The sequence below is a fragment of the Schistocerca piceifrons genome, chromosome 2, assembly GCF_021461385.2.
Source record: "Schistocerca piceifrons isolate TAMUIC-IGC-003096 chromosome 2, iqSchPice1.1, whole genome shotgun sequence".
Classification (NCBI taxonomy): domain Eukaryota; kingdom Metazoa; phylum Arthropoda; class Insecta; order Orthoptera; family Acrididae; genus Schistocerca; species Schistocerca piceifrons.
In genome coordinates, this window is record NC_060139.1 from 845,268,495 (window position 1) to 845,282,246 (window position 13,752).

At 44.1% G+C, this 13,752-nt stretch overlaps 1 protein-coding gene across 1 annotated transcript in view; it reads left to right on the forward strand.

Annotated features, from left to right (window-relative positions):
- Positions 1-13,752, forward strand: part of LOC124776283 (myosin-VIIa) — a 476,348-nt gene that overhangs the window by 332,635 nt on the left and 129,961 nt on the right. Inside the window, exon 3 of the mRNA XM_047251187.1 lies at positions 3,136-3,194. Within this exon, the coding sequence (XP_047107143.1) occupies positions 3,177-3,194 (18 nt within the window). The 5' untranslated portion in view covers positions 3,136-3,176. The remainder of the gene's footprint in view (positions 1-3,135; positions 3,195-13,752) is intronic.

Sequence of the window (13,752 nt, forward strand, 5' to 3'; positions counted from 1 at the left end):
ACCAGTTTCCCCGAAAGGGAAGAACTTAGAGAACACATAAAAATTTCCTTTAATGTCTAAAGCCGATGTTAACTCTATACATCGTACTAAACAGAGCAGTTAAATGCCCAGCGCTCCAAACAATCCGTTGTCGCAGACAGACCTTGGAGCGGACCTCCATCATCCTCCTTTCACTCTTACAACGTGAAGTTATTCAATAAGGTGCGTCACTGGAGTTACCGTTGCACAAAAAGACTTCATTTATTGCTGTCTGCTGAGATTACGTACCTTAGATAACTTGTTCACTGTTTTTACCGACACACACAAAGGCACTTTTTACTTTATTCCGTTCGCAGTGATTGCATAACTACAAGGTTACTTACTACCAATGATTTTGTATGGCTGCGATACTAACTTCAACGAAAGGCGGTGAAATTAATTCACGGAGCACAAAACGCTTGGAAGGGATCTTTTGACAACTGAAAATTATAGTATTAACTTAATTACATCCATCGTTAATGTGTTATTGTTAAGTCGCCAAATGTGTAATGAGAAGCTCATAAGAAAAAAGCCCTGCTATAGTTTCGTTCTCTGTGTAGTGCACAATTTAAGGAATTAATTGCAATACTCAAGGGTTGTAGCAGCGTAGTGGTCGGACAGTCTTCTTCGAATACTATTTCTCTAAATTTACCCAAGAAGGTTTCGTGAGACTTAACTCGTCTTTCTTCTAACGATTGTCGTTTAGATCCTGAACCATTTCTTTTACGCTTTTGTATGAGCTCTCCCAAGATTGTTACGAGCCTAGCAGTTTAGAATATGCTCCAGGATCCTGCAACCAACGGACGTCAGCGATATCGACTACAGGGTGTTACAAAAAGGTACGGCCAAACTTTCAGGAAACATTTCTCATACACAAAGAAAGAAAATATGTTATGTAGACATGTGTCCGAAAACGCTTACTTTCCATGTTAGAGCTCATTTTATTACTTCTCTTCAAATCACATTAATCATGGAATGTAAACAGACAGCAACAGAACGTACCAGCGTGACTTTAAACACTTTGTTACAGAAAATGTTCAAAATGTCCTCCGTTAGCGAGTATACATGCATCCACCCTCCGTCGCATGGAATCCCTGATGCGCTGATGCAGCCCTGGAGAATGGCGTATTGTATCACAGCCGTCCACAATACGAGCGCGAAGAGTCTCTACACTTGGTACCGGGGCTGCGTAGACAAGAGCTCTCAAATGCCCCCATAAATGAAAGTCAAGAGGGTTGAGGTCAGGAGAGCGTGGAGGCCATGGAATTGGTCCGCCTCTACCAATCCATCGTTCACCGAATCTGTTGTTGAGAAGCGTACGAACACTTCGACTGAAATGTGCAGGAGCTCCATCGTGCATGAACCACATGTTGTGTCGTACTTGTAAAGGCACATGTTCTAGCAGCACAGGTAGAGTATCCCGTATGAAATCATGATAACGTGCTCCATTGAGCGTAGGGGGAAGAACATGGGGTCCAATCATGACATCACGTACTGATGTGCTTGATGCTAGTACTGTAGAGCAATGAGTCGCATGTCAACACAAGCACCGAAGTCAACATTACCTTCCTTCAATTGGGCCAACTGGCGGTGAATCGAGGAAGTACAGTACATACTGCCGAAACTAAAATGAGCTCTAACATGGAAATTAAACGTTTCCGGACACATGTCCACATAACATCTTTTCTTTATTTGTGTGTAAGGAATGTTTCCTGAAAGTTTGGCCGTACCTTTTTGTAACACCCTGTATACAGGACCATATCATTAACGTCGATATGCAGCAGGATTTTGGAACATATATTGTGTTCGAACATGGTGAATTATATCGAAAAAAACTGTCTATTGAAACACAGTCAACACAGATTTAGAAAACATAGTTCTTGTGAAACACAACTAACTCTTTACTCGCACGAAGTGTTGTTTGCTACTGACAAGAGATTCCAAATTGATTCCGTACTTGTGCATTTCCAGAAGGCTTTTGACGTTGTACCACACAAGCGGCTAAGTCAAATTGCGTGCTTATGGAATATCGTCTCAGTTATGTGACTGGATTACTGATTTCCTGTCAGAGACGTCACACTTCGTAGTAATTGACGGAAAGTCATCAAGTAAAATAGAAGTGATTTCTGGCGTTCCCCAAGGTAGTTGTATAGGCCCATTGCTGTTACGTATTTATATAAATGGTTTGGGAGAGAATCTGAGCAGTCGTCTGAGGTTGTTTGCAGATGACGCTGTCGTTTATCGACTAGTGAAGTCATCAGAAGATCAAAACATATTGCAAAACGATTTAGAAAAGATAGCTACGTGGTGCGAAAATTGGCAAATGGTCCTATGAATTACAATTAGAACCACTTCAATTGGAAGGAACACACAAAAAATGTTGTAGGTAAGGCTAACCAAAGACTGCGTTTTATTGGCAGGATGCTTAGAAAATGTAACGGATCTACTAAAAAGATTGCCTATACTCTATGCTTGTCCGTTCTCTTTTAGAATACTGCTGCGCGGTGTGGGATTCTTACTACATAGGACTGAGGAGTACATCGAAAAAATTCAAAGAAAGGCAGCACGTTTTGTATCATCTTGAAATAGGGGAGAGAGTGTCACTGAAATGATGCAGGATTTAGGGTGGACATCATTAAAACAAAGGCGTATTTCGTTGCGGCGGAGTCTTCTCACGAAATTTCAATCACCAACTTTCACCTCCGAATGCGAAAATACTTTGTTGGTGCAGACCTACATAAGGAGAAACGATCACCATAATAAAATAAGGAAAATCAGAGCTCACACGTAAAGATCTAAGTATTCGTTTTTTCCGGACTTTGTACGAGATTGGAATAATAGAGAATTGTGAAGGTGGTTAGGTGAACTCTCTGCCGGGCACTAAAATGCTTTTTCTAGAGTATCCATGTAGATGTAGATGTAGATATTAGTCTATAATTCTGTGTATGCCATCTATTTCCCTGTGTCGAAATGCACAGATATCATTTTAGCGACAAAGAAGAAAGCTTGACCACTGGTACTCTTTAAAAGGCGGCGAGATTTCATTTGTTTCACATGCGAGCCCTTACAGTTTGAGTGTGGCTGGGCCCTAAGTAGTTGTGTGCTTGTGTGTTTCAGGAGAGGCCGCGCTGGCTGTCCATTCTCGAGCTGGCTGAGCTATGGTGATCGTCACAAGGGTGAGTCACTGCAGCTTCACCTTGTCTGGCCGCCGCCGCCAGGCCGTCCCTCTCGGCGCATAAGCAGGCAGACACACCCGTTACTTTATGATAACACGACTGCCGAACTGCTACTCCGAGCAGTCACATCCATTAAACATTTGCGAGTATGCGTATGCATCAATTTAAAGTGCAGCGACCTTATAAAACTGATCACGGGCGCTTCCCATGGACGTGACTTACGAACCGTCGTTCGACAGAATCTTGACTATTCCTCGTAATCCTGGACCCGTTACCAGATAGGATTACCGAGTGAGGGGGTGCATTGGTTAGCACACTGAACTCGCATTCGGAAGGTCGACGGATCAAATTCGCTTCCGGCCAGATTGTTTTCCGCGGTTTCCCTAAATCGTTCCTGGCAAAAGCTGTGATGGTTCTTTTTAGCAGGGCATGATCGATTTCCTACCCCATCCTTTCGTAATCGGAGCTTCTCTTTTTAACGACTGCGCTGTCGACGGGATGTTAAACTCTACTCTTCCCTTTCTTCCAGATAGGATTGATAGAGAGAATAGAGAAGACCCGTAGAAGATAACAGATTTGTTTGGTAAGAGCGAAAGCTTCACGGAGATGATCAGCTAATAGCAAAATCAGACGTTATAAGAGAGGCATTGAGCATCACTGTGTGGTTTACTATTAAAATTGCGATAGAACAGGTCCTAGAAGCGTCAAACAATAAGGGGCGATCAAAAAGATCCCGTTTGATGCCGTTGCTGCAGTGAACATGCAGCCCAGAATGACTCCAGTACGGCTACATAAGCAGCCATAAGGTGAAACGTCCGCGAAAACTGCGGCAAGGAGTGCTACTCCTTCATGATATCGCAAATGTAGAACGGAAGTAACACCAACTCAACTGGGAGACACTCGAGCTCTCCCCATGCGATTACCTCATCTTCGGTGCCTTGAAACAGGCCTTGAGAAGTCAACGATTCCCGCTGGACAAGGATGTGCAGCGGGGAGTGACGCGGTAAAGCGATCATACAGACCCGATCATACAGAGAGCGTCTTCACAAATTTGTGGCTCACTCCATCAATATTTGGGTAATAGAAACCATTGCGCTATACTGAACGGCTACCAGTCTCGTGTGGCTTGTGGAAGTAATGTCTTGGTTCAGAGACTTAATGCTGCCATTTTTATAATTCGAACGTTATCTGATGTAAGTGAAAGTTCGACACGAATATTAGTCTACTTTGCTTATTTTCATTCGCTTTTGTCGTATGGCATTATACACTCATGCTCATAAATTCAGGATAATTGCATAATGTGGTGCCACACAGCGTGGCATTACACAAAACTGGCGGTAATAGCGTAGGCACATAGGGATCATACACGACACAGATCTGTACGCCCACGATATTGGTGATAGGCTGAAAAACGCCACTGTTTCCTGCGCATGTACCCCGACATCAATATGGGATATGATCACCATTCACACGTACACAGGCCGCACAACGGGTTGGCATACTCTGGATCAGGTGGTCGAGCAGTTGCTGGAGTATAGCCTCCCATTCTTGCACCAGTGCCTGTCGGAGCTCCTGAAGTGTCGTAGGGGTTTGAAGACGTGCAGCAATACGTTGACCGAGAGCATCCCAGACGTGCTCGATGGGGTTTAGGTCCGGAGAAGAGGCAGGCCACTCCATTCGCCTGATATTTTCTGTTTCAAGGTACCCCTCCACGAAGACAGCTCGGTGGAGCCATACGTTATCATCCATCAGGAGGAAGGTGGGACCCACTGCACCCCTGAGAAAGCAGACATACTAGTGCAAAATGACGTCTCGATACACCTGACCAGTTACAGTTCGTCTGTCAAAGACATGCAGGAGTATACGTGCACCAATCATAATCCCACCCCACACCATCAAACCACGACCTCCATACAGGTTCCTTTCAAGGACATTAAGGGATTGTCATATGGTTCCTGGTCCACGCCAGATGAAAACTCGGCGTGAATCACTGTTCCGACTATACCTGGACTCGTCCGTGAACGTAACCTGGGACCACTGTTCCAATGACCATGTACTGTATTCTTGACACCAGGCTTTAAGGCTCTCCTGCAACCAGGGGTCAGTGAAATGCACCTTGCAGGTCTACGGGCGAATAAACCACGTCCGTTCAATCGTATACAGACTGTTTGTCTGGAGACAGCTGTTCCAGTGGCTGCGGTAAGGTCGCGAGCAAGGCTACCTGCAGTACTCCGTGACCGTCTGCGGGCACTGATGGTGAGAGAACGGTCTTCTTGTGGTGTTGTACACTGTAGACATCCCGTACTGTCGCGCCTGGACACGTTTCCTCTCTGCTGGAGATCACACTTTGTGGCAAACACAGGGCCTGTGCTGTGTTTGACCAGCCTCCAATCGCCCTAGTATTCTACCCCTCATAACGTCATCAATATGTTTGTGTTCTTCGAGCCATTTCCAACACACAGTCACCACTATCATGTCTGAAAACGTCTGCACACTTACTCGCTGTGCCGTACTCTGACATGCACCAACACACCTCTGCATATGTGGACTGCTGCCAGCGCCACCGTGCGACGACCGCAGGTCAAATGCACCGCATGGTCAAACCCCGGGGCGATTTAAACCGGCAAACCGCCCACCAGAAGATTGTTTCACCATGTATCAGCATTATCCTTAATTTATGAGCATGAGTGTATTTTGGGGTAACTCTTCCCTTTCTAAAAGGATATTTTTGGTTCAGAAACGGGCGATTCGGGCAATAAGTGATAAGTCCACGAACCTCTTGTCAACCCCTGTTCACTAGTCTGGGTATTTTGACATTGGCCTCTCAATATATAAATTCTTTACTGTCATTTATTATTAACAATATCAGCTTTTCCTTCCTGAATAGGCAGCTTTCGCTCAGCTAATACTCGGCAGAAATCAAACCTGCATTTGGATCAGACTACCGTAACTCTTGTGCAGAAAGGTGTTCAGTATACTGCCGCATTTATTTTCAATACGCTACTACTTCAATAAATTAAAAATCTTAGCAGTAATCCACGCTCTTTCAAATCGAAACTGAAGAGTATCCTCATGGGTCACTCCTTCTATTCTGTCGAGGAGTTCCTTGAAAAATTAAGCGAAGTCGTATTGTTGATTACGTGTACTTAAACTTATCGCTTGATTTTTTTTTTTTGGGTTCATAAGCATTTTATTTTTATCTATCGTTCTTTTTACGGTGTAATTGCATGTACTGACACGTTCCATGACCTTGGAGATTTGCTCCTCAATTTGGTCCTACGGAACTTGACGTGTAAATAAATAAATAAAATCAGTGAAGGTCTTGATACATTCTGTGACGTGGTCTTTATATTCGTTGTGTTTCAGTATCCTGTCGCTGATTTTACAGTCTCGGAGAGACAACAGAAAGAAGTTTTGCGATTTCACAACCAGAGATAATCGTGATTTTTAAAACTTTTTTTCGTAACAGAAAGTGGTGAAGTAATACAGAATTGATATTATATGTTATCTATGAAGCCGAGTTTCCTTACAGTTCGCAAACCTTCCAGGATGCGTTCCTGGTAACCAGAATGCATAGTTACATACACTACCGGCCTTTACAGTTCTAACGTCAGTAGCAAATAACGAATTTTACTTATGTACGTATCCAGTACAGCAGGAAGAACGTATTATTAAATTTATGGTTGATTAGGCGGCATGCAAGGTGTGAAACGTAGTACAAAGAGCTGGGCACCGAGCCGAACTGAACTAGGATGGCAGACACTACTGCGTCATTCCATGACGTTGTAACTCGTTGCCTGAGTTCATCTATCGTAGTGGCTGGTGACAGGCGCGCGGCTGGTGGCAGGCGCGCGCTGATCTCACGGCAATCCAAGCCCAGATGGTTTCAATAGTTTCAGTATGTGAGAGATCTGGAGAGCTTGCTGGCCAGGGCAACAGCGGAGCGGGATAGGTCAGGACAACAGGGGCAACAATCTGTCTTGTTGGAAGACAAAGCCATAGATACCTCGAAGATAGGGCAGATCTACTGGCCAAGGTGGTAGTGTTTGTGCACAAAATCGCAATAACGATGGCGAATGCAGTCTGGCAACATGGCCCCGCAGGCGTTAGCTGTGATAACCGGGGAAATCATCAGACCATGCCCGAAGGCCAGTGGGGGGTGGGGGGGGGGGGGGGGGGGGAGGGGGTACGGGCAGGCACCGTTTTCTAATAAAAACCTTCTTTCTTTAAAATTTTAAAATTTTATTTACTTGATTTTAAAATAGTAATTGAACATTCATTATCATGAATCCTCAATATAGTTTGCTAATGAAAGTTCCTGAAGTATTATTTTAACAGATCGAAGAACAGCTCTCAGAATCAATTTACAACGCTTAAAACTCAATCCCTTTTTAAGCAAAAAACAATACAAACTGCATAATGCAAGGTTAAATAAAAGATTCCAACGCCACAGGGCAATAGCAAAATTTTCGGAGGTATCACCTGTGATCTCTAAAGGCAATATAATAATGATCACAAAATTAATTTTTAATTAAAACAAGTTAAATGCAATAAAATCTGATTACTATCAACGTACACTGAAACCCCGTAACCTCTACGATACGCACCGTATCACAAAATATTTTCCTTCCTTTTAAACACTTAACACCATAGGCCGGCCAGGGTGGCCGAGCGGTTCTAGGCGCTACAGTCTGGAACCGCGCGACCGCTACGGTCCCAGGTTCGAATCCTGCCTCGGGCATGGATATATGTGTTGTCCTTAGGTTAGTTAGGTTTAAGTGGTTCTGAGTTCTAGGGGACTGATGGCCACAGAAGTTAAGTGCCATAGTGCTCAGAGCCATTTGAACCATTTTTACACCATAAACCTCCCAAAATGTGATGCATACTACACCCAACGAATAATGGTAATTAAGCATAGATGTTATAATTAACTAGGTATGTAATCTTTTCCTTTCAAAATAAATAAAAACACACACAAATCAACTCTTAATCTCATTGATTACATCCATTAACAGATATACAATATATAGCTTTTGATTTCGTCGTAGTCATGCGCTGTTGTGCACCGTGCTCTCCTTCAGGATCACATTCGGCACGGGGAAGATTTTCTACGATATACAAAACATTAACAGGGCGCAACCAACTTACACGAAGTGCATACTGGGATTATACGTCGTTGCGCACGCTGCTCGCAAATGTTAAAGCGGGCTATGGAGTAGATGCTGTACTAGTGAACACTTCGACTACACCGCACCGCACCAAACAGCAGTACGGTGGGGTAGATAAGAGACATATCAACTGTTGCAAGGCCGGCCGGTGTGGCCGTGCGGTTCTAAGCGCGTCAGTTTGGAACCGCGTGACCGCTACGGTCGCAGGTTCGAAACCTGCCTCGGGCATGGATGTGTGTGATGTCCTTAGGTTAGTTAGGCTTAAGTAGTTCTAAGTTCTAGGGGACTGATGACCTCAGTAGTTAAGTCCCATTGTGCTCAGAGCCATTTGAACTGTTGCAAGGCAACCTCAGCAAAGGCAGCAAGAAAATATTTGGGACTTTGAACTCTTGGGAGGGCCACACCAAACCACAGAATGACGTCGTCCCAAGCTAAATTATTAAAACACTATCGGCTATTTCGCCACGACAAGTAGAAACGTAAAATACCATAAGAAGTGAACTGCAATCAACACGATTCATAAGCGTCCGTCTGAAAAGCTCCACAGTCGATCTTTCCATTACTACAAACAACAGTACCTCCAAAGTTCACTCGTGGACACTACCAGAGTGTTAAATTACTCTTTATAACTGTAGATAACGGAACACGCTGGGGGGTCGACTTAGGTTTCTTCATAAGACAAGCACTGATTCGGTCCCTCACTTGGATCCACCATCGATCCAAAAGTCATTTACTATAAAACAGCTAAATAGACGACAGTGCCGATATCAACGCTCTCCTCCCAAGCAGCGCGCTAAGTGGAGACTGTAGTACTGAAGCAAAGCTTACACCACTCACAAGTCTGATATACGCGCCACCAACGTGCACCTCTTTAGAATTCTTATGTTCACCTCATGCACCAAACTTGCCGTAATTCTTCGTCGGAATCCAAGGGCAGAACCAAGAAATCACTTCTCAGCCCTTGAATGACAGCACGATGACCGCCATCGGGAAGACACCGGCCCTCCACACTAGGATCTTCGAGCCCACGGCGTTCCGTCCCCGTCTGACCGCTTCCGCGGGGCCCACCGACCAAGCGGCCTTGCACTCCAATCCGATACTGATATTGACATCGCGGCGGTTACTGAGAAAGCGGGTGGTTTCAAAAAAAAAAAATTTAAATAGCGAGCCGTACCGGCTCACTCTGCACTTCCGCACACAGGTACGTCCATCGTGATGCTATAAGCAGAATGTATAGTCTTCTAAAAGGATGGCGTGATGCCACTGCTGAGTGCAGTGTTGCGTTGGGCCTACCACTGCCTCGAAGTCCGCTGTGAACAATAGTCTTTTGCGACGTACCCAGTTCCAGATGCCCAACTGCATGCTTTTCGCCTCGCATTATTAGCTCAGAAACTGGTAGAGAAGGACCTACATTCACTGACAGTAGTAATTACTGCAGGATTCTAAAGCGTATGTCAATGACAAGATGTGACACTCATCTCCAGTCGCTATTAGCTAGAATATAATTACAACTATTGCTTTTACGCCGTACGAATCATACACCGTTCCTTGAAGACACGTTGGACAGTCCGCGTTTATCCATTATCATGTCGGGCAACCATTCGACGATGTGGTTATGGGCTCATCCAAACACAGTATCTCCTTCCTGTCATTATGTCACGTCTATGCGCTAAGCCATCTTCCGGCGCTTTTCCCATACGACCGACTGGTACTGGATGGTTGTAACTAAAATGCAGTTACACACAGAGCTCCAGTGTGGGCTGTAATTATCGTATGTTAGCGAAACTTGGTGGATATTTTAGTGTGTTAATGCGGAACCGACTTAAGCTGGAAAAAAAAGGATGAGTTCCAGTTTTGGCCACCCGGTGCAAATATGGCGCCGTGAATGCAAGAAACACGCATAGAAATGTTTTCATATGTAATGGACTTGGAACGCGATGTCGGCAGAGTAGGTCAAACGAGTGAGAAAGGCATAATGTTGATTTTACTGTTAACCGCAGCTTACACAATTTATTCAATGTGCGCACTGAAGACGTCGACGTGATGCTGTAGAGCGCCAGAGTTGCACCTGGTGGTCAAAATTGGAACTAATTTTTTTCCAGCGTATATCGGTTCCCCATAAACGCATTAGAATATCTACCAAGTTTCGTTACCATACGATAAATGCAGTCCACACTGTACCTCATTGAGTAGCTGCACTTCTAATTATAGCCACCCAGTACATACGTCTTCACTGCCATGACTTAGGTCAGTAGTGAAGAATCACATGAACGTCTGGAACCATCTGTAGCACTCCGAAGAGAACGCGTGTTTTTTAAGTGGTTACTAACATTTTATTGCATTGTTTACTCGCCCTGTTGATTCAGATGTGTTTCTGGGTGGTGCAGATGATTATTTGTGCAATCAGCTGGTTTATCTGTGTTGAGTGTGATTGTGAAAAAAGAAAAGAATGGACAGGGTGAAAGCAGTCCTCTAACACATAGCTCATTTCTCTTGAGCGGCAGCAATGGGCCGCCATGTGTAACTTCCCGATCAACACCACATGCTTTCACTGCGTGAGAGGATGTGGAGAGGTTTGGCATGTAAGCCATGGGGCTGCGTACAGTTTCTAATCACCAGACTGCGTGCCAATCACTTCTCTGCTCTTTGCCAACCAAATTCTTGTTACGAAAGTTCTCACCATCACCAGGATTCCAACACGATGTCTCCAGATCAAGCGTCACGCACTAGTTTACGTTATAGCGACATCACGTACAGAGGCGGGTAGAGACAGTTAGGACGAGTTAAATAACTTTTTTTTGCATGGTGTATCAATGGATGATTCCAAATAAATTTACCATGGGAAATTCATGGAAAATTTGGAAATCCGTTCCTAAGCTTACGCATTACTTAATCTAGCTTAAACTAACTTACACTAAGGACCACACACACACACACACACACACACACACACACATGCCCGAGGGAGAACTCGGACCTCCGACGGGGGCGGCCGCACGGACCCTGACAAGGCGCCCTAGACCGCTCGGCTACCCCGCGCGGCTGGGAAATTCACGTCTGGAAATAGAAATTTATTGTGAGGACTATGCTTGGATATGGTTCACAAGAGTGGATACGTCTCATACATTCGTCAGAGAAGGATCTGAAGCATGTTTTGCTCCACAGTGCAAATCAAGTACCCTCTTCCCCAGTTGCTTAAGCGAGTTTGACTTGAAAGAATTACTGTGTGTTAAGAAGCACACTAAATTCATTAAAACAGAACGAAAGAAAGTGGAATATAAATGGCTGGTTCTAAAAGTAGGGTACATTTTATTATGGGAGGCCAAGCAACTTTTTTTCTTTCTTTTAATTTGTGGTAAGGTTTTATGGGACCAAATTGCTGAGGTCATCGGTCCGTAAGCTTACACTCTACTTAGTCTAACTTTAACTTACAATAAGGACAACACACACATCCATGCCACATCCATGCCCGAGGGAGGACTCGAACCTCCGACAGGGGGAGCCGCGCGGACCGTGACAAGGTGCCTTAGACCACGCGGCTACCGTACGCGGCAAACTTCTTTTATTGAATGTTGCACTATGCTGAAAGAGACACAAATGCATGACACCATTTTTCAGGATTTTCACCAAGTCTCGTGTAAACAACGGTCGGAATGTTTTCTACCAATCGTTCAATTTCTTGACAACAGAAATTCGCGCCTTGCTTACGGGGCCTTTCGAGAACCGTTGCGTTAACGTCCTAATCATTGGAGAAGCTCTTCCTTGATCGAACTATTGATACCATTTCACTACGGCTACACGTAACATTAGTTTGGTGCATGAACTGCCAGAATTTCACGAGACTGTGTGTACAGTTGAGACGATTTGCCCCCAAGAATCGTAGCGTCCCGCATACTTCAGCTTTGGGGTGCAGTTCCAGTTGCTGCGCCGTTTCCCCCCACACACTGTGATGCACCTGTTATCCTTGTGTCTGTGAGGAATACAGAACACGTGCTCTGTTCTGGCAGTGCGTCGCTCTTTCGTCTCAACGTGGGGCGACCTGGGTAACTTACTGTCTGATGTCCCTTATGTTGCCAAGGATGTTTCGACTGCGCTGCACGAGTTCCGCTGGGAAGCCCTTACACATCCTCCATACAGTCCTGACCTGTCCTCATGCGATTTCCATGTTTTTGGTCCTCTGAAGAAAGACATCCGTGGCCGTCGATTTGCTTCGGACTAAGCGGTTCACGTCTGGGCACAATCACTGTTCTTCAGGCAACCACAAACATTTTTCCGAAAAGACATTGACCGTATTTTCTCACAGTGGGATAAATGGATTAACAGTTACGGCTATTACTTTTCAAATAATAAACAGTTTGCTTGCTTTTTAAGGTTCCGTATCTAAGCCGTTTGAAACAGAACCCTTACAGGATGTCTTTGGTGTCCGTCCGTCTGTCTTTCTGTCTGTCGGACTGTTAAAACCCCTTTTTTCTCAGGAACGGATAGGCTCATGACGTTGAAATTTATTTCGCGAACTAAGGCCTACGGTGCCTTGGCGGTGTAAGAAATTGAAACTTCTAAGTCAATGCATTTAAAAGATACGGCCACTACATATTGTGATTATCGAAAACACACTCATCTAAACGTATAGAGTACTTCCATTTAACCTAGTACCGTGACATTTGGCAAGAAGCAACGGTTCACAGTACAACTAAAGGAAAAAATACGAAAACTGTTAATTTTTAATTACATCACACGACAAAATTATTTCGTTTGTCATACCTTATCCGACTTCAAACTTAAAATATTATCGAAAGTCTTGGAAATCCAAGGACCATATTTCGCCAGTATCAGTGTCGATAACAAACAAACATCGTCGATATTCTTGATTCCTGGGATGGGTGAACCGTCTGTATACATAATTATGTTTGTATGGGACCTTCAGCGCGCGTGTTCTGCTCGCAACTGGCCAATTATTTTCCATCCGTCTCGTTTTCATTTGAATATCACGTATACCTTATTTCGGTCCAGTTTTTGTCTGTTTCCTGTAAATTTTCATTTGGAATAAATGCAACAAAGTGAATACATCAGTTTTCGACCTTCCTCAATGCAATAGACCTGGCAATGTGATAAAACGTCTCATACTTTATTTCAAGTCATGGTGTTGTTGAACTCTCAGAAAAATACATAAAAAAATGAAACTGTGATTACTCATAAACTGTGTATGAAAGAAGAAATTGAAACCCGATTTTAACTGAGCATTCAAAATATATCTACATAAACATCTACATGGATACTCCGCAAAACACATCTAAGTGTCTGGTATATGGTTCATCGAACCATCTTCACAATAATTGTATCTTCTTCCAATCTCGCACAGCGTGCAGAAAAAAACGAACATCTATATATTT